The sequence below is a fragment of the Mustela nivalis genome (assembly GCF_964662115.1).
Source record: "Mustela nivalis genome assembly, chromosome: 9".
In the NCBI taxonomy this organism is placed as follows: domain Eukaryota; kingdom Metazoa; phylum Chordata; class Mammalia; order Carnivora; family Mustelidae; genus Mustela; species Mustela nivalis.
The window spans coordinates 39,135,973-39,157,740 of NC_139028.1; the positions used below are offsets into that span (position 1 = coordinate 39,135,973).

General features: G+C 35.8%; 1 protein-coding gene across 1 annotated transcript in view; it reads right to left on the reverse strand.

Annotated features, from left to right (window-relative positions):
• Window positions 1-11,720: 11,720 nt before the first annotated feature.
• The window catches only part of CNTN5 (contactin 5), a 782,527-nt gene continuing 772,479 nt past the window's right edge, over window positions 11,721-21,768 (reverse strand). Inside the window, exons 22-23 of the mRNA XM_082683339.1 lie at window positions 18,601-18,769; window positions 11,721-14,212 (exon numbers count right to left, since the gene is read on the reverse strand). Coding sequence (XP_082539465.1) covers window positions 14,109-14,212; window positions 18,601-18,769 — 273 coding nt within the window. The 3' untranslated portion in view covers window positions 11,721-14,108. The remainder of the gene's footprint in view (window positions 14,213-18,600; window positions 18,770-21,768) is intronic.

The window sequence follows — 21,768 nt, forward strand, 5'->3', positions numbered from 1 at the left end:
TGGCGACTGTGGCCATTGCTGCTTATAAACACTGGGGTACAGATGGCCCTTCTTTTCACTACATCTGTATCTTTGGGGTCAATGCCCAGGAGTGCAATTACAGGGTCATAGGGAAGTTCTATTTTTAATTTCTTGAGGAATCTCCATACTGTTCCACAAAGAGGCTGCACCAACCTGTATTCCCACCAACAGTGTAAGAGGGGTCCCCTTTCTCCACATCCCCTCCAACACATGTTGTTTCCTGTCTTACACTACATAATTCTTAAAGGGACTATCCACCAAGATAATCTAACACCCATAGATAATCTATGATAACCCCCATAGATAATCTATGCTCCCAGTATGGGAGCAGACAATTATATAAGAAAACTGTTAATCCAGATAAAGAGTCATATTGATATGAATACATTAATAGTAGGAGATCGTAACACGCCTCTCAGTAATAAACAGATCATCTAAGCAGAAAATCAATAAAGAAACAAAAGCATTGAATGAAACATTGTACCATGTATACCTCATAGATATATACAGAACATTCTACATTAAACAACAGAATACTCATTCTTCTCAAGTGCACATGGAACCTTCTCCAGAATAGACCACATACTAGGTCACAAATTAGGACTCAACCAATACCAAAAGACTGAGAATATTCCCTGCATATTCTCAGATCACAGTGCTTTGAAACTGGAGCTCAATCACACGGAAAGTTCCAAAGGAACTTAAACACCTGTAAGCTAAAGACCACCTAAAGACCACCTTGCTTAAGAATGCTTGGATCAACCATGAGATCAAAGAAGAACTGAAACAATTCATGGAAACCAATGAGAATGAAGACACTTTGGTCCAAAACCCATGGGATACAGCAAAGGCGGTCCTAAGGGGGAAAGACTTAGCCATCCAAGCCTCCCTCGAAAAAAAAAAAAAAACTGAAAAATCCAGAACACACCAGCTATCTCTACACTTTAAAGAACTGGAGTATCAACAACAAATCAAACCAACTCCACACATAGGAAGGGAAATCATCAAGTTTAGAGCAGAGATCAATGAGATAGAAACCAGAGATACAGTAGAATGTATTAATGAAACTAGAAGCTGGTTTTTTGAAAGACTCAATAAGATTGATAAACCACTGGCCACACTAATCCAAAAGAAAAGAGAGAAAGCCCAAATCAATAAAATTATGAATGAAAAGGGAGAGATCACAACTAACACCAAGAAAGTAGAAACAATCATCCGAAGTTATTATCAATAGTTATATGCCAATAAGCTAAGCAACCTAGATGAAATGGATGCATTCCTGGAAAACTATAAACTCCCCAAATTAAACCAGGAATAAATTGACAACCTGATTAGACCAATATCTAGTAACGAGATTGAAGCAATGATCAAAAACCTCCCAAAAAAACAAGAGCCCATGACCTGATGGATTCCCTGGGGAATTCTACCAAACTTTTCAAAGAAGAAATAACACCCATTCTCCTGAAGCTGTTTCAAAAAATTGAAGCCAAAGGAAAACTTCCAGATTCTTTCTATGAATCCAGCATTACCCTGATCCCCAAACCAGGCAAAGCCCTACAAAAAAGGAGAATTTCAGACCAATATCACTGATGAATATGGATGCTAAGATACTCAACAAGATCCTAGCAAACAGGATCCAACAGCACATTAAAAAGATTATCCACCATGACCACGTGGGATTCATCCCTGGACTACAAGGATGGTTCAACATTCGCAAATCAATTAATGTGATAGAACAAATTAATAAGAGAAGAGAGAATAAGCACATGGTCCTCTCAATTGATGCAGAAAAAGCATTTGACAAATCCAGCATCCGTTCCTGATTAAAACGCTTCAAAGTATAGGGATAGAGGGAACATTCTTGAACTTCATCAAATCTATCTATGAAAGACCCACAACAAATATAATCCTCAATGGGAAAAACTTGTGTCCTTCCCATTGAGATCAGTAGCACGACGTTGATGCCCACTCTCACCACTCTTGGTCAACATAGTATTAGAAGTCCTAGCAACAGCAATCAGACAACAAAGAGAAATAAAATGTATCCAAATTGGTAATGAAGAAGTCAAACTCTCTCTCTTTGCAGATGACATGATACTTTATATGGAAAACCCAAAAGACTCCACCCCAAACTACTAGAACTCATACAGCAATTCAGGAACGTGGCAGGATACAAAGTCAATGTACAGAAATCAGTGGCTTTTTTATACACTAACAATGAAAATACAGAAAGGTAAATTAGAGAATTGATTCCATTTACTATAGCACCAAGAACCATAAGATACCTGGGAATAAACCTAACCAAAGAGGTAAAGGATCTGTACTCAAGGAACTACAGAACACTCATAAAAGAAATTGACGAAGATACAAATAGATAGAAGACCATTCCATGCACTTAGATCAGAAGAATAAACATTGTTAAAATGTCTAAACTGCCTAGAGCAATCTATACTTTTATTGCTATTCCGAACAAAATTCTACCGGTATTCTTCAAAGAGTTAGAGCAAATAATCCTAAAATTTGTAATGAATCAGAAGATACCCCAAATTGCTAAGGAAATGTTGAAAAACAAAAATAAAATGGGGGGGGGCATCACGTTACCTGATTTCAAGTTTTACTACAAAGCTGTGATCACCAAGACAGCATGGTACTGGCATAAAAACAGACACATAGACCAGTAGAACAGAATAGAGAGCCCAGATATGGACCCTCAACTGTATGGTCAAATAATCTTCGACAAAACAGGAAAAAATATACAGTGGAAAAAAGAAAGTTTCTTCAATAAATGGTGCTGGGAAAACTGGACAGCTATATGTAGAAGAATGAAACTTGACCATTCTCTTACACCATACACAAAGATTAACTTGAAATGGATAAAATACCTCAACATGAGAAAGGAATCCATAGGAGAACATAGGCAGTAACCTCTTCGATATTAGCCACAGCAACTTCTTTCAAGTTATGTCTCCAAAGGGAAAGGAAACAAAAGCGAAGATGAACTTTTGGGACTTTATCAAGATCAAAAGCTTCTGCACAGCAAAGGAAATAGTCAACAAAACAAAGAGGCAGCCCACGGAATGGGAAAAGATATTTGCAAATGACAATACAGATAAAAGGTTGATATCCAGGATCTATAAAGAACCCCTCAAACTCAACACACACAGAAAACAGATAATCATATATAAAAATGGGCAGAAGATATGAACAGACACTTCTCCAATGAAGACATACAAATCCTATCAGACACATGAAAAAATGTTCATCATCCCTAGCCATCAGGGAGATTCAAATTAAAATCACAGAGATACCACCTTACACCCGTTAGAATGGCTAAAATTAGCAAGACAGGAAACAACATGTGTTGGAGGGGATGTGGAGAAAGGGAAACCATCTTACACTGTTGGTGGGAATGCAAGTTGGTGCAGGCACTTCAGAGAACAGTGTGGAGATTCCTCAAGAAATTAAAAATAGAGCTTCCCTATGACCCTGCAATTGCACTACTGGGTATTTACCCAAAAGATATAGATGTAGTGAAAAGAAGGGCCATCTGTACCCCAACGTTTATAGCAGCAATGGCCATGGTCGCCAAACTGTGGAAAGAACCAAGATGCCCTTCAACGGACGAATGGATAAGGAAGATGTGGTTCATAAACACTGTGGAGTATTAGGCCTCCATCAGAGAGGTGAATACCCAACTTTTGTAGCAACATGGACAGGACTGGAAGAGATTATGCTGAGTGAAATAAGTCAGGCAGAGAGAGTCAATTATCATATGGTTTCACTTATTTGTAGAGCATAACAAATAACATGGAGGACTAGGGGAGATGAAGAGGAGAAGGGAGTTGAGGGAAAGTGGAAGGGGAGGTGAACCATGAGGGACTATGGAATCTGAAAAAGGAGCTGAGGGTTTTGATGGAGCGGAGGGTGGGAGGTTGTGGGAACGAGGTGGTGGGCATTAGAGAGGGCACAGTTTGCATTGAGCACTGGGTGTGGTGCAAAAAGAATGAAAACTGTTATGCTTAAAAGAAATAAAAAATAAAAAAAAAAAAGAAAAAGAAAGAGCTGGTTTGCATGTTTTTTCTTGTATCCCATTTTTCCCTCCTTAATAGGCAACAATTGTTATTAGTCTGTAGTTTTTACTTCCATCATTTCTTTTAGAGAATATTAGTAAATAATGTTATTTTCCACTTCTTACACCAAAGGAACCATATATTAATTGTTTTGCATCTTGTTTTTTGCCTTAATATTACATATTTTTGCTAGTTAATCTTAGGGTTAGATACCTAGATATGTTATTGCTAGGTCAAAGGGTAAATCTATGCAAAATTTTACATATTTTTGTCAGTCTATCTTAGGGATAGATAGCACACATGTGATTACTACATCTAAGGGTAAATCCATGCAAAACTGCTGCCAAATTCCCTTCAGTAGGGTCACATCATTTTTTGTTTGAGGGGGATTTTGAAAATAAGGTTCCCTGGTTCGTTACCTACTGAATCAGAGCTCTTATATTTTGGTTCCCAGGTGATTTAGATAATCACCTGTAGGTGTAGGAATCCTGTTTTACAGGAAAATTTTAGGGCTAACATTAAAGTAAATCCAATTAATTGCTCAGTTGAAAGGAAAAGGAGTCAAGATGGTGGAGAGGTAGCAGGTTGAGACTACATCAGGTAGCAGGAGATCAGCTAGATATCTTATCTAACCATTGCAAACACCTACAAATCCAATGGGAGATTGAAGAGAAGAAGAACAGTAATTCTAGAAACAGAAATTTGACCACTTTCTGAAAGGTAGTGCTGGTGGAGAAGTGAATCCAAAGTGATGGGAAGATAGATCACAGGGGGAGGGGCTAGCTTGTGGCAAATGGCGGAGCAATGGAGCACAAAATCAGGACTTTTAAAAGTCTGCTCCACTGAGGGATTAGCTCCAGAGTGAAGCTAAACCATGGTGGAACCCACACTTCATCAGGGGTGTCTGAGTGTCGCAGAGCACACAGTTATTAGACCGGGGAAGCCAGCTTCAGAGACAGAGCTGAGGAGTGAGCTCTCAGCTTGGGGTTACCTTGAACCCTTCACAGGCTGGGTGAGCTCAGAGCACAGCCAGAGGCCAGTGATCTGGGGGTGATTGAGCTCTTTTCTCTGAAGGTGCACTGAAGAGTGGGGCCCTGAGCTCTTTGCTCCTCTGGGTCAGAGACCTGGAGGCTGCCATTTTCAGTCCCGTCCTCTGGAACTCTTCAGAATGTGTTCAGGGGACAAAAGGACCGAAAGCAAACCTGAGCAGATTACTTAGCCCGGGCCCTGGTAAGGGTGGTGCAATTCCACCTCGAGAAAAGACACTTGAGAATCACTACAACAGAACCCTCCCCCAGAAAATCAACAAGAAATCCAGCCAAGACAAAGTTCACCTACCAAGGAGAGCAGCAGAATTCCAGTGGAGGAGAAAGCAAAGCACGGAACTCATGGCTTTCTCCCCATGATTCTTTAGTCTTGTGGTTAATTTGTTTTTAAATTTTATTTTTTTTCTTCTGCTAATTTTTTTTAACTTTTACCTTTTTCTTTTTTAACTAGTTTATCTAATATATATATATATATATATATATATATATAATTTTTTTCTTTTTTATATTTTTTCTTTGTTTCCTTTTTAAAATTTTTTTTTCTGAACTTCTTTTTATCCCCTTTCCCTCTCCAATGATTAGGAGTCTCTTCTGATTTGGTTAAAGCGCACTTTCCTGGGGTCTTTGCCACCCTTTCAGTATTTTATTTGCTCCTTCATATATACTTATCTGGACAAAATGACAAGGCAGAAAAATTCACCACAAAAAAAAAAAAAAAAAAAAAAAGACCAAGAGGCAGTACTGAAGTCAGTACAGACATCAATACAGACATTGGTGATATGTCAGATATAGAGTTCAGAATGATGATTCTTAAGGTTCGAAAAAGGCATGGAAGATATTAGAGAAACCCTCTCTGGAGAGATAAAAGCCCTTTCTGGAGAAATAAAAGAACTAAAATCTTATCAAGTTGAAATTAAAAAAGTTATTAATGAGGTGCAAAAAAAATGGAGGCTCTCACTGCTAGGATAAATGAGGCAGAAGAAAGAATTAGTAATATAGATGGCCAAATGACAGAGAATAAAGAGGTTGAGCAAAAGAGGGACAAACAGCTACTGGACAATGAGGGGAGAATTCGAGGGATAACGAACACCACAATGAAACAATATTAGAATAATTGGAATTCCAGAAGAAGAAGAAAGAGAGAGGGGAGCAGAAGGTATATTGGAGAGAATTATTGGAAAGAATTTTCCTAATATGACAAAGGAAACAATCATCAAAATCCAGGAGGTGCAGAGAACCCCCCTCAAAATCAAGGTCCACACTCCGATAGTAAAATTTACAAGTCTTAGTAACAAAGAGAAAATCCTGAAAGCAGCCCAGGAAAAGAAGTCTGTAACATACAATGGTAAAAATATTAGATTGGCAACAGACTTATCCACAGAGACCTGGCAGGCCAGTAAGAACTGGCATGATATATTCAGAGCACTAAACGAGAAAAACATGCAGCCAAGAATACTATGTCCAGCTAGGCTATCATTGAAAATCGAGGGAGAGATAAAAAGCTTCCAGGACAAACAAAAACTGAAGGAATTTGCAAACACCAAACCAGCTCTACAGGAAATATTGAAAGGGGTCCTCTAAGAAAAGAGAGAGCCTAAAAGTAGTAGATCAGAAAGGAACAAAGACAATATACAGTAACAGTCACCTTACAGGCAATACACTGGCACTAAATTCATATCTCTCAATAGTTACCCTGAATGTTAATGGGCTAAATGCCCCAATCAAAAGACACAGGGTATCAGAATGGATAAAAAAAACAAAACCCATCATTATGTTGCCTACAGGAAATTCATTTAAGACGCAAAGACACCTCCAGATTTAAAGTGAGGGGGTGGAAGACAATTTACCATGCTAATGGACATCAGAAGAAAGCTGGGGTGGCAATTTTTATATCAGATCAATTAGATTTTAAGCCAAAGACCATAATAAGAGATGAGGAAGGACACTATATCATACTCAAAGGGTCTGTCCAACAAGAAGATCTAACAATTTTAAATATTATGCCCCTAACGTGGAGCAGCCAACTATATAAACCAATTAATAACAAAATCAAAGAAACACATTGACAATAATACAGTAAGAGTAGGGGACTTTAACACTCCCCTCACTGAAATGGACAGATCATCCAAGCAAAAGATCAACAAGGAAATAAAGGCCTTAAATGACACACGGGACCAGATGGACATCACAGGTATATTCAGAACATTTGATCCCAAAGCAACAGAATAGACATTTTTCTCTAGTGCACATGGAACATTCTCCAGTATAGTTCACATCATGGCTCCTAAATCAGGTCTCAATCAGTATCAAAAGATTGGGATCATTCCCTGCATATTTTCAGACCACAATGCTCTGAAGCTAGAACTCAATCACAAGAGGAAATTTGGAAAGAAGACAAATACATGGAGACTAAACAGCATCTTCCTAGGGAATGAATGGGTCATCCAGGAAATTAAAGAAGAATTGAAAAAAATCATGGAAACAAATGATAATGAGAACACAACGGTTCAAAATCTGTGGGACACAACAAAGGCAGTCCTGAGAGAAAAATATATAGCGGTACAAGCCTTTCTCAAGAAACAAGAAAAGTCTCAAATACATAACCTAACCACCCTACAGCTAAAGAAGCTGGAGAAAGTACAAGAAAGAAAGCCTAAACCCAGCAGGAGAAGACAAATCATAAAGATCAGAGCAGAAATCAATGAAATAGAAACAAACAAACAAAAAATGGAACAAATCAATGAAACTAGGAGCTGGTTCTTTGAAAGAATTAATAAGATTGATAAACCTCTGGCCAGATGTATCAAAAAGAAAAGAGAAAGGACCCAAATAAATAAAGTAATAAATGAATGAGGAGAGATAATAACCAACACCGAAGAAATACAAACAATTATAAGAACATATTATGAGCAACTCTACACCAACAAATTTGACAATCTGAAAGAAATGGATGCATTCCTAGAGACATATAAACTACCACAACTGAACCAGGAAGAAATAGAAAGCCTGAACAGACCTATAACCAGTAAGGAGATTGAAACAGTTACCAACAATCTCCAAACAAACAAGAGCCTAGGGCCAGATGGCTTCCCAGGGGAATTCTGCCAAACATTTGAAGAAGAATTAATTCCTTTTCTCCTGAAATTGTTCCAAAAAATAGAAATGAAACGAATACTTCCAAACTCCTTTTATGAGGCCAGCATCACCTTTATCCCAATACCAGACAAGGATCCCATCAAAAAAGAGAATTGCAGACCAATATCCTTGATGAACACAGATGCGAAAATTTTCACCAAAATACTAGTCATTAGGATCCAACAGTACATTCAAAGGATTATTCACCACAACCAAGTGGGATTTATTCCAGGCCTGCAAGGTTGGTTCAACATCTGCAAATCAATCAATGTGTTACAATACATTAATAAAGAAAACATGAATCATATGATACTCTCAATAGATGCTGAAAAAGCATTTGACAAAGTACAGCATCCCTTCATGATCAAAACTCTTCAAATTATAGGGATAGAGGGCACATACCTCAATATCATCAAAACCATCTACGCAAAACCCAATGACAAATATCATTCTCAATGGAGAAAGACTGAGAGCTTTTCTGCTAAGATCAGGAACATGGCAGGGATGTCTATTATCACCACTGCTATTCAACATAGTACTAGAAGTCCTAGCCTCAGCAATCAGACAACAAAAAGAAATTAAAGGCATCCAAATCAGCAAAGAAGAAGTCAAACTATCACTCTTTGCAGATGATATGATACTATATGTGGAAAACCCAAAAGACTCCACTCCAAAACTGCTAGAACTTGTACAGGAATTCAGTAAAGTGTCAGGATATAAAATCAATGCACAGAAATAAATTGCATTTCTCTACACCAACAACAAGACAGAAGAAAGAGAAATTAAGGAGTCAATCCCATTTACGATTGCACTTAAAACTATAGGATAACTAGGAATAAACCTAACTAAAGAGGCAAAGAATCTATACTCAGAAAACCATAAAGTACTCATGAAAGCACTTGAGGAAGACACAAAGAAATCAAAAAATGTTCCATGCTCCTGGATTGGAAGAACAAATATTGTGAAAATGTCTATGCTACCTAAAGCAATCTACATATTTAATGCAATCCATATCAAAATCCCCCCCATTTTTTTCCCAAAGAGATGGAACAAATAATCCTAAAATTTATATGGAACCAGAAAAGACCTTGAATAGCCAAAGGAATATTGAAAAAGAAAGCCAAAGTTGGTGGCATCACAATTCCAGACTTCAAGCTCTATTACAAAGCTGTTATCATCAAGACAGCATGGTACTGGCACAAAAACAGACACATAGATCAATGGAACAGAATAGAGAGCCCAGAAATAGATGCTCAACTCTATGGTCAACTAATCTTTGACAAAGCAGGTGAGAATGTCCAATGGAAAAAAGACAGCCTCTTCAATAAATGGTGTAGGGAAAATTGGCAGCCACATGCAGAAAAATGAAATTGGACCATTTCCTTACACCACACATGAAAATAGACTCAAAATGGATGAAGGACCTCAATGTGAGAAAGGAATCCATCAAAATCCCTGAGGAGAACACAGGCAGCAACCTCTTCAACCTCAGCCGCAGGAACGTCTTCCTAGGAACATCACCAAAGGCAAGGGAAGCAAGGGCAAAAGTGAACTATTGGGATTTTATCAAGATCAAAAGATTTTGCACAGCAAAGGAAACAGTTAACAAAACCAAAAGACAACTGACAGAATGGGAGGAGATATTTGCAAATGACATATCACAGAAAGGGCTAGTGTCCAAAATCTATAAGGACCTTAGCAAACTCAACACTCAAAGAACAAATAATCCAATCAAGAAATGGGCAGAAGACATGAACAGACATTTCTGCAAAGAAGACATCCAGATGGCCAACAGACACATGAAAATGTGCTCCATATCACTCAGCATCAGGGAAATACAAATCAAACCCACAATGAGATACCAACTCACACCAGTCAGAATGGCTAAAATTAACAAGTCAGGAAATGACAGATGCTGGCAAGGATGCGTAGAAAGGGGAACCCTCCCACACTGTTGGTGGGGATGCAAGCTGGTGCCACCACTCTGTAAAACAGCATGGAGGTTCCTCAAAAAGTTAAAAATAGAACTACCCTATGACTCAGCAATTGCACTACTGGTTATTTACCCTAAAGATACAAACATAGTGATCTGAAGAAGCACGTGCACCTGAATGTTTGTAGCAGGAATGTCTACAATAGCCAAACTATGCAAAGAACCTAGATGTCCATCAACAGATGAATGGATAAAGAAGATGTGGTATATATATATATAATGGAATACTATGCAGCCATCAAAATAAATGAAATCTTGCCATTTGCAACAATGTGGATGGAACTAGAGGGTATTACGCTTAGTGAAATAAGTCAATCGGAGAGAGACAACTATCATATGATCTCTCTGATATGAGGAAGTGAAGATGCACCATGTGGGGTTAGGGTGTAGGAGAAGAATAAATAAAACAAGATGGGATTGGGAGGGAGACAACCATAAGTGACTCTTAATCTCACAAAACAAACTGAGGGTTTCTGGGGGGAGGGGGGTTAAATAGAGGGGGGTGGGGTTATGGACATTGGGGAAGGTATGTGCTATGGTGAGTGCTGTGAAGTATGTAAACCTGGCGATTCACAGACCTGTACCCCTGGGGATAAAAATACATTATATGTTTATAAAAAAATAAAAAATAAATAAAGATAAAAAAAATTGTTCACTTGATATGTCCTACATACTCTGCTATGTAAAGATGAGAGAAATCCTTAGATGAATATAATATATTGTCCCTTGGTGGATCCATAGCCTAGAGAGTGGAGGTGAAGCATTCACCTCCATTCATAAACAAATCATTGTAAAATCATGTGATTGCTGATGTAACAGAGATTTATACATGGTGCTAAGGGAGCACAAAGGATGACTAAGTTTATAAGAATCATATGTAGGATAGATTGGGACAGACTGTTTCTAATAAAACATAATTATGCATTTAGTAAACTCTTTATAAAACTCATTGATGGTCTCATTTCCTGGAAGAAGTAAATTATGTGTCTAACCCTAAATATATCCCATTTGTTTTTTCTTCTTTGACATGGTTTCCACTTTTTGAATTGAAACCAAAAAGGATATCTATGGAGATTTTTCAACCTAAAATCACAAGAGCATTCAAAGTACTAACATTGTGATATTTTCAGCATGAAAACTCTACCATAATTATGATCATACTGTGGTCTGCATGAAATAAAGTCATTCATGTAGCTGACAGGAGAGAAGATAAAAGTCAATAAAAAGAGAATTATTTATTAAAAAGATCTAATGTTACAAGAACAGTACACAGAACTATTATCTGACTGTGTCTTCCACATGATATATACCATTACATATAGTATATATACAGATTGTATACAATATATTTAATAGTTTGACATGAAGTCCACAGTACCTTTATTTAGATATGCAAAACATTCACTTTTCATGAAATTTTTGATTAGGAGGAGTGTTTTTTTTTTCCTTCAAAATTCAATTGACATTATATAAAAATACAGTCTCTTTTGTAATTTAAGACTGTGTGGTTACTATACCATCCAAGAAAAAGCTCACTTAGTACTGGAGCTGAAAAATTAAGTACCTTGATAAGGAATGCTGTTCTGCTTTCCATAAAGGAACAAGTATGTAATAGATAAGTTCATAAACATTTAAAACTTTTTTTTATAGGCTTATGATGCAAAATACATATTCTATGCAGATTGAGTAAAAACATCCCTTATCTCTGATTCCTGTAAGAATACATCAGACATTCTACATGTAAATATTCTATCAGATGTACCATCCATCAGCTAGTTGGGAATCTTTGTTAATTTGAATTTGTCATGTATTGACATTTTATTGGGTTTTGTTTTTATAAGGGTTTCAGTAATGACTTGATTTTTAAAAGTCTTTCACTAAATCTAGTATAAAACACCATGAAAAACAAAGAAAATGATTTACAGTATTAAGTAAAAGTTGTCTATTCTTTTATATTCTTGCTGTATCTTTTTTTTTCTGATGTGTAATTTGCTTCTGCAAGCTAACCCATAGTCATGAGAGTTCATATTTTGCCTGCTAAATAGTTCATATCTCTCTATCTGCAAAGTCCAGCCTCTCCCACCCCTAAGGAGGTGCTCAAAGAAGGCCACTTGGTTGTTATCATTCACAGGCTTCAATATTCATCATCTGTAGTAATTTACTATAATAATCTGTAAACTAAAAATAGTCCTAAAAGGACTCCCTTCTTGTTCATTTCTCCCAAACAGAATGAGTAGCCAACTTAAATAGTTGTTCTGTATCTCTGAAACCAATCTTTTAGATATTCAGAACAGAAATTCCAATATATCCGGATTCTATAGGGATTAATCTCTAGATCCAGCAGTAAGAGTTAAATATTGCTTCATTTTTCTTGCTGTTAAGGATGCTACAAACAAAACTAACAGGTTACATTTTATAAGAGAAAAGAGACTACTCTTTGTTTTCATATTAACATCATCTTTAAAACTAGTTTCTCCAAGCTCTTTTTTTGGCATTTGACTTTGCATTAACTATCCCTTCAGGCATCTTCCTGGATGTTATGTGAACTCTGACAGTTGGAACTTCTATATACTATCAAGTAGAAAACTTTCACTTCAATATCCAACTATCTAAAGTCACTTTGGTTCATGGTGACTCCCCAAAATAAAAAACGGGGAACATTTCCCAAGCAGTGTATGGCTAGTTGAGGCTCTGTAGTGAGGCCATGTTTCCAGAGCTTAATTAAAAAATCAATTTATTCAATAAGTCCCTTTTATTTTAATGGTTGGTAACATTTTGTAAGTGGTATGTGATGCATGGAAGTGTTTAAGGAATCAAAATTTATTTGTTGGCTTGAAACATTTTAACTCACAGACTATATATGTATGCATTATTATTTGCACAGTGGATTTCCATTGTCTTTAAAACTGTTGGCAATTAAAAAAATTGGATTTAATTCAACATCTATTTGGACAGTAGGTGGGAAATGGGAAAGCTCTGTCCTGTATTCATTTTGTTTTCAAGTTAGCACCCTTGGCAGCGTATCAGTGACTACAGTTTCTAGTGACCATATATTTTTTTTTAGTGACTTTAATCTTTTGCTATTAAAATTCAGCATTTGTTATATGTGTAGCTATTGCAATTATTAGATAACATAGTAATTAATGAAAAACAGCACTTAAATTCATTGGGACTTGCTTTCTATTTACCTTGCACTAATGTAAATGGCTTATACCCTATCCTAATAACTTGTTCTAGGGATATATATAGAATAATATATTGACAAATTTGCTAATTCACTACGAGGTAACATAATATTTTTCAAAAAAACACTTTTGTGTACTTATTCTATAATGGATTACACAACTGAAGTATTTTTTTTTCATATCTTCTACCATTTTGTCAATTGGGATAGTTAGCCAAAGGGAAAATGAAAAACAGTAGACTCAGAATCTTTTAGCAAACTTTTCATTCTCAGTTTTGTATTTGTGTTTGAAACATATCTGCTAGAGACAACTTACTTAACAAATAGATGGCACACACTCAGGGTCATCAGATATAAAATCAAATTCCAACATATTAAAAAAGTAAAGAATACATTTGACAGAAATTACCTTTGCTTACAAAAAATTCATTACATACAATCTGCATATTTTATTGGACCAAGAACTGCCCTCTCCATTTACAAAACCAAAGAGAAACCTGGTGGTTAAGTAATATTCCCCCCAACCTCCTGTAAGTGCACCATGTTTAGTCCCAAGTGTTTAAAGCTCATCTCAGGGTCCTGTGTCTCCACTTACACTACACTCTATTCACTGCTATATTCAGGCTAAAGCAAAGCAAAGCAAGGTAAGTCTGTAGTTTTCACCAAGAGGTTGAGGGAATCATCAATGCCAAGAGCAATGTTACCGATGATGAAGATGGGGAGAGTGTATGGAGGGTCGACTGGGCACTAGTGATTTTCCCACCTGTGAAAATAGAGAAGTATTAAATGCAGCAAATTATTTTGATTTTGCTTGAGCTAGGAGAGAGTTGTTTTTAGGTTTTTAAGACAAAGGAGTGCACATGGGTTTGTTTCTGATGAGGGTGTGCTTATAAAAAAAGACAAGGTATGGGGCTCCCAAAAATTATATGGAAGGCAGAATTCTATGTGGAATACTGTCTTACAAGCTATGTCATGTCTGAAAAACACCTCTACTCTGAAATTTAGTTTAATTTTCACCAATGATGCACTGCTAGAAAGCATCCCAAATTCCAGGTAGGTATGAACAATAAAATAGTATATTTTATTTATTTATATTTATATTTATTTATATTTTATTTATTTATATTTTATTTATTGTATATTTATTAAAAAAGGGAACAAGAATAGTTAGCAAAAGTTTGTGTCAATAGAATTCACACAACAGAGTAGATATGGACCAGATATGGACCCTCAACTCTATGGTCAAATAATCTTTGACAAAACAGGAAAAAATATACAGTGGAAAAAAGATAGCCTCTTCAATAAATGGTGCTGGGAAAACTGGACAGCTATATGTAGAATGAAACTTGACCATTCTCTTACACTGTACACAAAGATAAACTCAAAATAGATAAAAGACATCAACGTGAGACAGGAATAGAATTCATAATTTAATTACTTCAGTCAGTGTTTGAGTTTGATAATAACAAAAGTATTTAACTTATTTTATTTACTTATGGGTTCTCCACTGACTTGATTGTTTTGGTTGAGCAGGCTTAAATTCTAAATTCTCATACCAAACTTGGCAAAGGCAAGAGATCCGTCTTTCATTACTCTTACCTATATTATACCCAGGAGAAATTCTTCCTTTTTGGAAACAAATTATTTTATGCAGTTAATGTATTAAGGTGGTTGTTTCATTAAACACACTGATCTGAATGGATTAGTTTGAAGTAGTTTTGATAGTTCCACATAACAAACTCCACGTGAACTAAGTACTACCCTTAGACCTAACTTATCAGTTCCTCAAGTCAGAAGTCTGAAGTATTGTCATCATGATTGATATTTAATGAACATTTACTATATGCAGTGCACTGTGATGAGCCCTTTATACATATCATCTTATTCAAGGCTCACATCATTTCCATGCAGTAAGTACCATTTTTATTTCCCTGAGCTTAGATACTAGAACTTGCTTACAGTCATCAAGATGGGATTAGTGGAAACAGATGTTCTTATAATTGGCCTTAATTAAAACCTTACTGATAGATTAGTCATAAAATAAGGTACTACCAAGTTTTTGGGATCATCGTTCTGTCAAGTTACCTTCTCTGGCAAGAGTTGAGTGTTATTGGGATCTGGTTATGATTTTTGTTATGGAAATAGTGTCCACATTTTTTTCAGATATTTATTTAAGAGCTGGGGTATCATTTTCTTGGTAACACACACACATATAGGCACACACACACACATAGCAACAGCAACAGCAAATCTTTTCTTAGAAAATGCCCATATTTAAGACACTAATAGAACTTTAATCAACATATTGGAGAATGTAACATGTATTTCACCTTGTACAAAAGGAATTATTGCGAAGTGCAAGGCCTCATGTGAACCACAAGAAAGGCCTGATGACAAAGCTACACTGGAGTGGTATGTAATACAAACTGTGAAAACATCTTTTCTATTTATTTGAGAGTGGCTGAGTCCTTGTTAAATTGACTAACATGACACCTTTACAAAATCATTTCACTTTTAGAATGCAAATTAGACTATAGCTCAGATTTCACAAAGAATCCACAAACCAAAAATGTTATTTTGGTATAGCAAATCAAAACAAAACACAAACATCAACACTGGACTAAGTTCTAGTTCCAGCTGCAAAACTAACTAGCTATTTTACTTGAGCGAGCCCTTGAACTTCTTAAGGCTTTTGGTTTTTGGAAATGATAAGAATGAAACCAATTGTTGCTCATTTTCTATAGGTCTGAGATAGACAATGAATTTTCATTTTATTAAAACTCAGAAAATGGGCTGCACTAGCTATATATTTTTAACTAAATCATAAAAGTTGACAATTCATTTTTCATGGAATAGAAGTTGTAATACAATGGGAGAATCAATGTTTTTATAAGTACTTTCAAACTTGGGGTTGATATTGTCCAGATGATACTTTACAATCTGGTTGTCTTAGAGTTGACAGGAACCTTGGGGAGTCAGAGAATAATAGAATACTTAGAAGTTTACTAGAAGGATAAAAGAAGATAATATATGAAAAATACCTAGCGTAATGCCAAGAACATGATCAGGGTCAGTAAATGCTCATTATATCATTGCTTTTAGAAATGTAAGACTTATGATGCAAGCAGAGAGTTGTCATCTTTTTCACTTTTCAGAAATAATCTTTAGTCTTTCAAGGTGCTCTTGAAAATTTAACACCCACATCTGAACAGTTCAATTGTAGTAATCAATGTAGAGACATTATTATCTCTCTTGCTTTTGAAGTTATACTTTTATAAATGAATCATAAAGTGTATTAAATTTTACTGTGGCCACACTGTATTTAAATTCTTAGGTCTTTTCACCTAAATTTCTGAAAAATGTCAGATTTCATGTATCTTGTCTTTTTAAAAAATTTTTAACTTTTCATTTTGAAATAATTTTAGATGAACCAAAAGTTGTAAAACAGAGCAAAGAATATATCCAGATTCCTTAAATGTTTGTTTCATCATTGTTGTGCTATTATTCTCTCTATAAATACATACATTTTTCCTGATCCATTTTTTAAAATTATGTTATGTTAGTCATCACACAGTACATCCTTAGTAAGTTGAAGATATGATATACATTAGCCCCTAAATACTTTTAATGTATAGTTTCTAAAAATAAGACATTTTCTTATATAACCACAGTACATTTTTTAAAGAAAAGATAATTATTGATATATATGTTATCTAATCTATAGACATTATTCAGATTTTATGAACTGTCCCAATAATATTCTTTATCTCATCTTGTATTTTATGTAAGAATTTACTTATCAAATATTATGTAAATGACTTTCCTCAAAGCTTCAGTCTAATTATTTTCTTCCTTGTATTTGCCTTCTATCCCACTTTGTGGAATTAAAAAAAAAAATCATATGCAATACCTCTGGTCTTAATCCAAATTGATAAATAAGTTAAATGCAACAAAGCCACATGTAGTATCCTACAGGATATCACTGAATATTTCCCTTTAGGTGACAATTCTTCTTGAGAATGATTATTCAATAAATAGTGCTCATAATTGCCCATTAATTAATTGCACGTTAAACATTTTAATCAAGGATTTAGGGAAAATTACCTGATATTTTCTTAATAAGATAACTGCATACTTTATTAATTTTTTTTACTACTTCAGTGAAATGATTACTCATTTCTAAATTTATAAAATTTCTCTTCCTTTAATTTCTTTGCTGATGTAATAATGATGGTAGTGGTGAAGATACATGGCCTTGGAGATAAGTGTACTTGGTTCCAAATCCTAGTTCTTCTACTTAGTGTGGTCTTAGGCAAGTTATTTAAATTTTCTCTGTAAAATATGAATAGTGCCATTGACCTCATATAATTATTACTAAGACTAAATAAAATGATGTATAAGACATGGCCAGTAAGACTTATGACCAATCCTAACACATAGTAAGGGCTTAGTAAAAGCTATAAATTTTTAATACTGATAATAAAAACAATGAGACACAAATAAGTTCCAGTGATCTAATGTACAGCATTGTGATTATAGTTAAAAATACTATAGTACACACTTGAAAGTTGTGCAGGGAGTAAATTTTAAATGTTCTCACTACAAAAGGAAATGGAAGTTATATGGCATGATGAAGGCATTACCTAATGCTATGGTGGTAATTTTGCAGTGCATAAATATATTAAATCAACAAGTTGTATACCTTAAATCTACAAAATGTTACATGTCAAATATATCTCAATAAACCTGAAAAACAAAAAAATGATACTAAATAGAGTTTACAATTTACTTTAAAATCAATAAAGATGATCCAAGTTTAATTTTAAGGAGCATTTCTTTTAAGCTTTTCTGTACCTCATACACCTCATTCTCCATTATCTAATGATAAAAGTAATCAAGGTAATTGAGAAATAAGTATGTTAAAACAGTGAACGGGCAGTTTAAAAGCAATATTGCAAAGCCCAAATGGCCAGCAAGTTGCTTCTTGAGACATCTTCTTATTAATTGGAGGATGGTATGGAAATCAGAGTGAGAAGTAGGACCTTTACAAAGTTTTCATCCATGCAATTCATCATATTATTTGTTTGTGAGATTTACACTATTTAACATTGTTGGTGGTCATCAAATTAAGCTTACTATGTCAAAACTTACCTGAATAGGATGGTACCCTAATTTGGGTACTAGCTGTCCCATCCCCTCCTTCACTGTATGCTCGAACTTCAATAATATAGACTCCAGCATCCGGCAGTGGTACTACTGCTTGAGGTTTCTGTGTTTCAATAACTTGACTATTGCTGTGCCCCTCTTGCCTATAAAAAACCTGTAAATAATAACAGAGGTTTGAACATTTTATATTCAAATTATTCCAAATCTTTATTGAATGACTATGTTATGTCATATTTTGAGCTAAGGAAGCCTATGACTTTGACAGATATGTAAGTAAATGCAATGTATATGCTATATGCAACAGTGAAAAAGTACATAAGATGCTATGGAAATAAAGAAGGAGAGTTTAATTCTGTCTGTGGGTTAAGAAAGGTTTTGCATGGGATGTGATGCCTCATCTGTGTATGAGTAGAGTTCTAAAGTTGGATAAAGGGATGAGAATTCTAGGAAAAGATAAGAGAAAATGAAAAAAAAATACAGCTAAGCAATAAGAAACCATAACATTAGGATATGGAATAGACATGGGGGATGGTGATACATGAAACTAGAGCAGTAGGTAGTGAAGGGGCATATCACTGAAGTCTTTTGTTCTTGGTTATTGAAATGAATAGTAGCCTGAGGGAGTAGTCAAAGCCGGCATCTTCAAATTCAAAGGATTAAAAAGATAACTTGTTAAAAATTTAAACAATAAATATTTAACAATGTAAGAAATCACTGAAAAGTTAAAATTTTAGTGTTTTTACTTAGTTCTGTGGTTTGCTTTACTGTGAACTGGCATTTGGATGCTTTGGATAGTAAAGTAAAGTCTTTTTGACATCTAACCATTGTACTAGAATAGAACATCTATTCATGGCAAACAGTTTCAGAATTACAAATTAGGACAGGATTATCCTGGGGTGCCTGGGTGGCTAAGCTGGTTAAGTATCTGCCCTCAATTCAGATCATGACCCTGGGGTCCTGGGATCAAGCCCCATATTGAGCTTCTTGCTCAGCAGGGAGCCTGGTTCTCCCTCAGTCTGTTGCTCCCCCTGCTTATGCTCTCTCTGTCTTGCTCACTCTCTTAAAAAATAAATAAATATCTTTAAAAATAAAAGACATAAGGAGAAGGGACAAGGTGGCAGAGGAGTAGGGAATCCTATTTCCACTGGCCCCCTGAATTGAGCTAAATATCTACCAGAACACTCTGAACACCCATGAAATTCAGCCTGAGATATAAGATTTTATACTTCTGGATCTCTACAGAAGATTATACACTTCTGGTCTCTACTATAGGACATAGTGCAGAGGGTTTACCTTGCTTGGATCATGGTTGATATATTTAGCTATATATCCCCTCAACCACCTCTCACCAAAAGAGTAGGACAAGTAACACCCAACAGAGGAAAAAGACAGAGACTGTGACCTCTGCCACAGAACTACTGAATGTGGTCATAAACAGTGTGTTGGAAATAGAATTCAGGGTAAAAATTATCCAGACAATAGCTAGGTTGGGCTATTAGTGGCAACATAGAATCTCTAAGGGTGGAAGTGAGAGCTGATCTGGCAGATCTTAAAAATGCTATCAATGAGATCCATTCTAATTTAAATACTCTAACAGCTAGGGTAAATGAGGCAGAATTTGTGACCTAGAAGAGAAACTGATAGAAAAGAAGGACTAGGAGGAGGCCTAGAACAAACAGCTTAGAAACCATGAAATCAGAATTAGGGAAATGACACCATGAAATGTTCCAATGTCAGAATTATTGAGATCCCTGAGGAGGTGGAGAGAGAGAGGGGACTAGAAGATATAGTTGAACAAACTCTAGATGAGAATTTCCCTGATCTAGGGAATGGAACAAGTGTTCATGTCCTAGAGGCAGAGAGGACACCCCCCCAAGATCAGTGAGGGTAGAAAGATCCCCCAGACATGTGATGGTGGAATTCCTGAATTCTAAATTCAGAGATGTCTTAATGGTAGCTAAGGGGGAATAGATTCCTTTTATACAGAGGTGGGGCCATGATAATAATGTCAGACCTGTCCACAGAAACCTGGAAAGCCAGAAACACCTGGCAAGACATATTGAGGGCACTAAATGAGAAGAGCATTAGCTAAGAATAGGTTATCTGACAAGGCTGACATTCAGAATGGATGGAGAGGTAAAGAAAGAGCTTCCAAGACCAGCAAAGTCTAAAAGATTATGTGACCACCAAGCTGGCACTACAAGAAATATTAAGAGGGTTTTTATAAAAGAAGAAAGATCCCAAGAGTGATATAGAACAGAACTTTATAGACAATCTATAAAAACAAGGACTTCACAGACAATAAAAAACTTATCTTTTAACAATCAATTTCAACATAAATGGCCTAAATGCTCCCATAAAATGGCACAGGTTTGCAGACTGGATAAAAAGACAGGACCCATCCATATGCTGTCTACAAGAAGCCCATTTGGAACCTAAAGATACATCCAGACTGAAAGTGAAGGACTGGAGAATCATCTTTCATGCCCATGGGCCTCAAAAGAAAGATGGGACAGTGATCCTCATATCAGATAAATTAGATTGTAAGCTAAAGACCATACTCAGAGATAAAGAAGGACACTACATCATTCTTAAAGGGTTTATCCACCAAGAAGATCTAACAATTATAAAAGTTTATGCCCCCAACATGGGAACAGCCACCTACATGAGCCAACTGTTAATCAAAATAAAGAGTCAAGTTGATAAGAATATGTTAATTATAGGGGATCTTAACACATCACTCTCAGAAATAGACAGATAATCTAAGCAGAAAATCAATAAAAAACAAGAAAATTGAATGACACATTGGACCAGATGGACCTCATAGATTTATACAGAACATTCCACCCTAAAACAACAGAATACTCATTCTTCTCAAGTGCACATGAAACTTTCTCCAGATTAGACCACACACTGGGTCGCAAATCAGGTCTCAACTGATACCAAAAGATCAAGATTATTCCCTGCATATTCTCAAACCACAATGCTTTGAACTGTAACTCAATCATAAGAAAAAGTTTGGAAAGAATTCAAATGCTTGGAACTGAAAGACCATCCTGCTCAAGAATGTTTGGGTCAATCACCTATGGGTTATGGCAAAGGCGGCCATAAGGGGGAAATATATAGCCATCCAAGCCTCAGTTAAAAAAATTG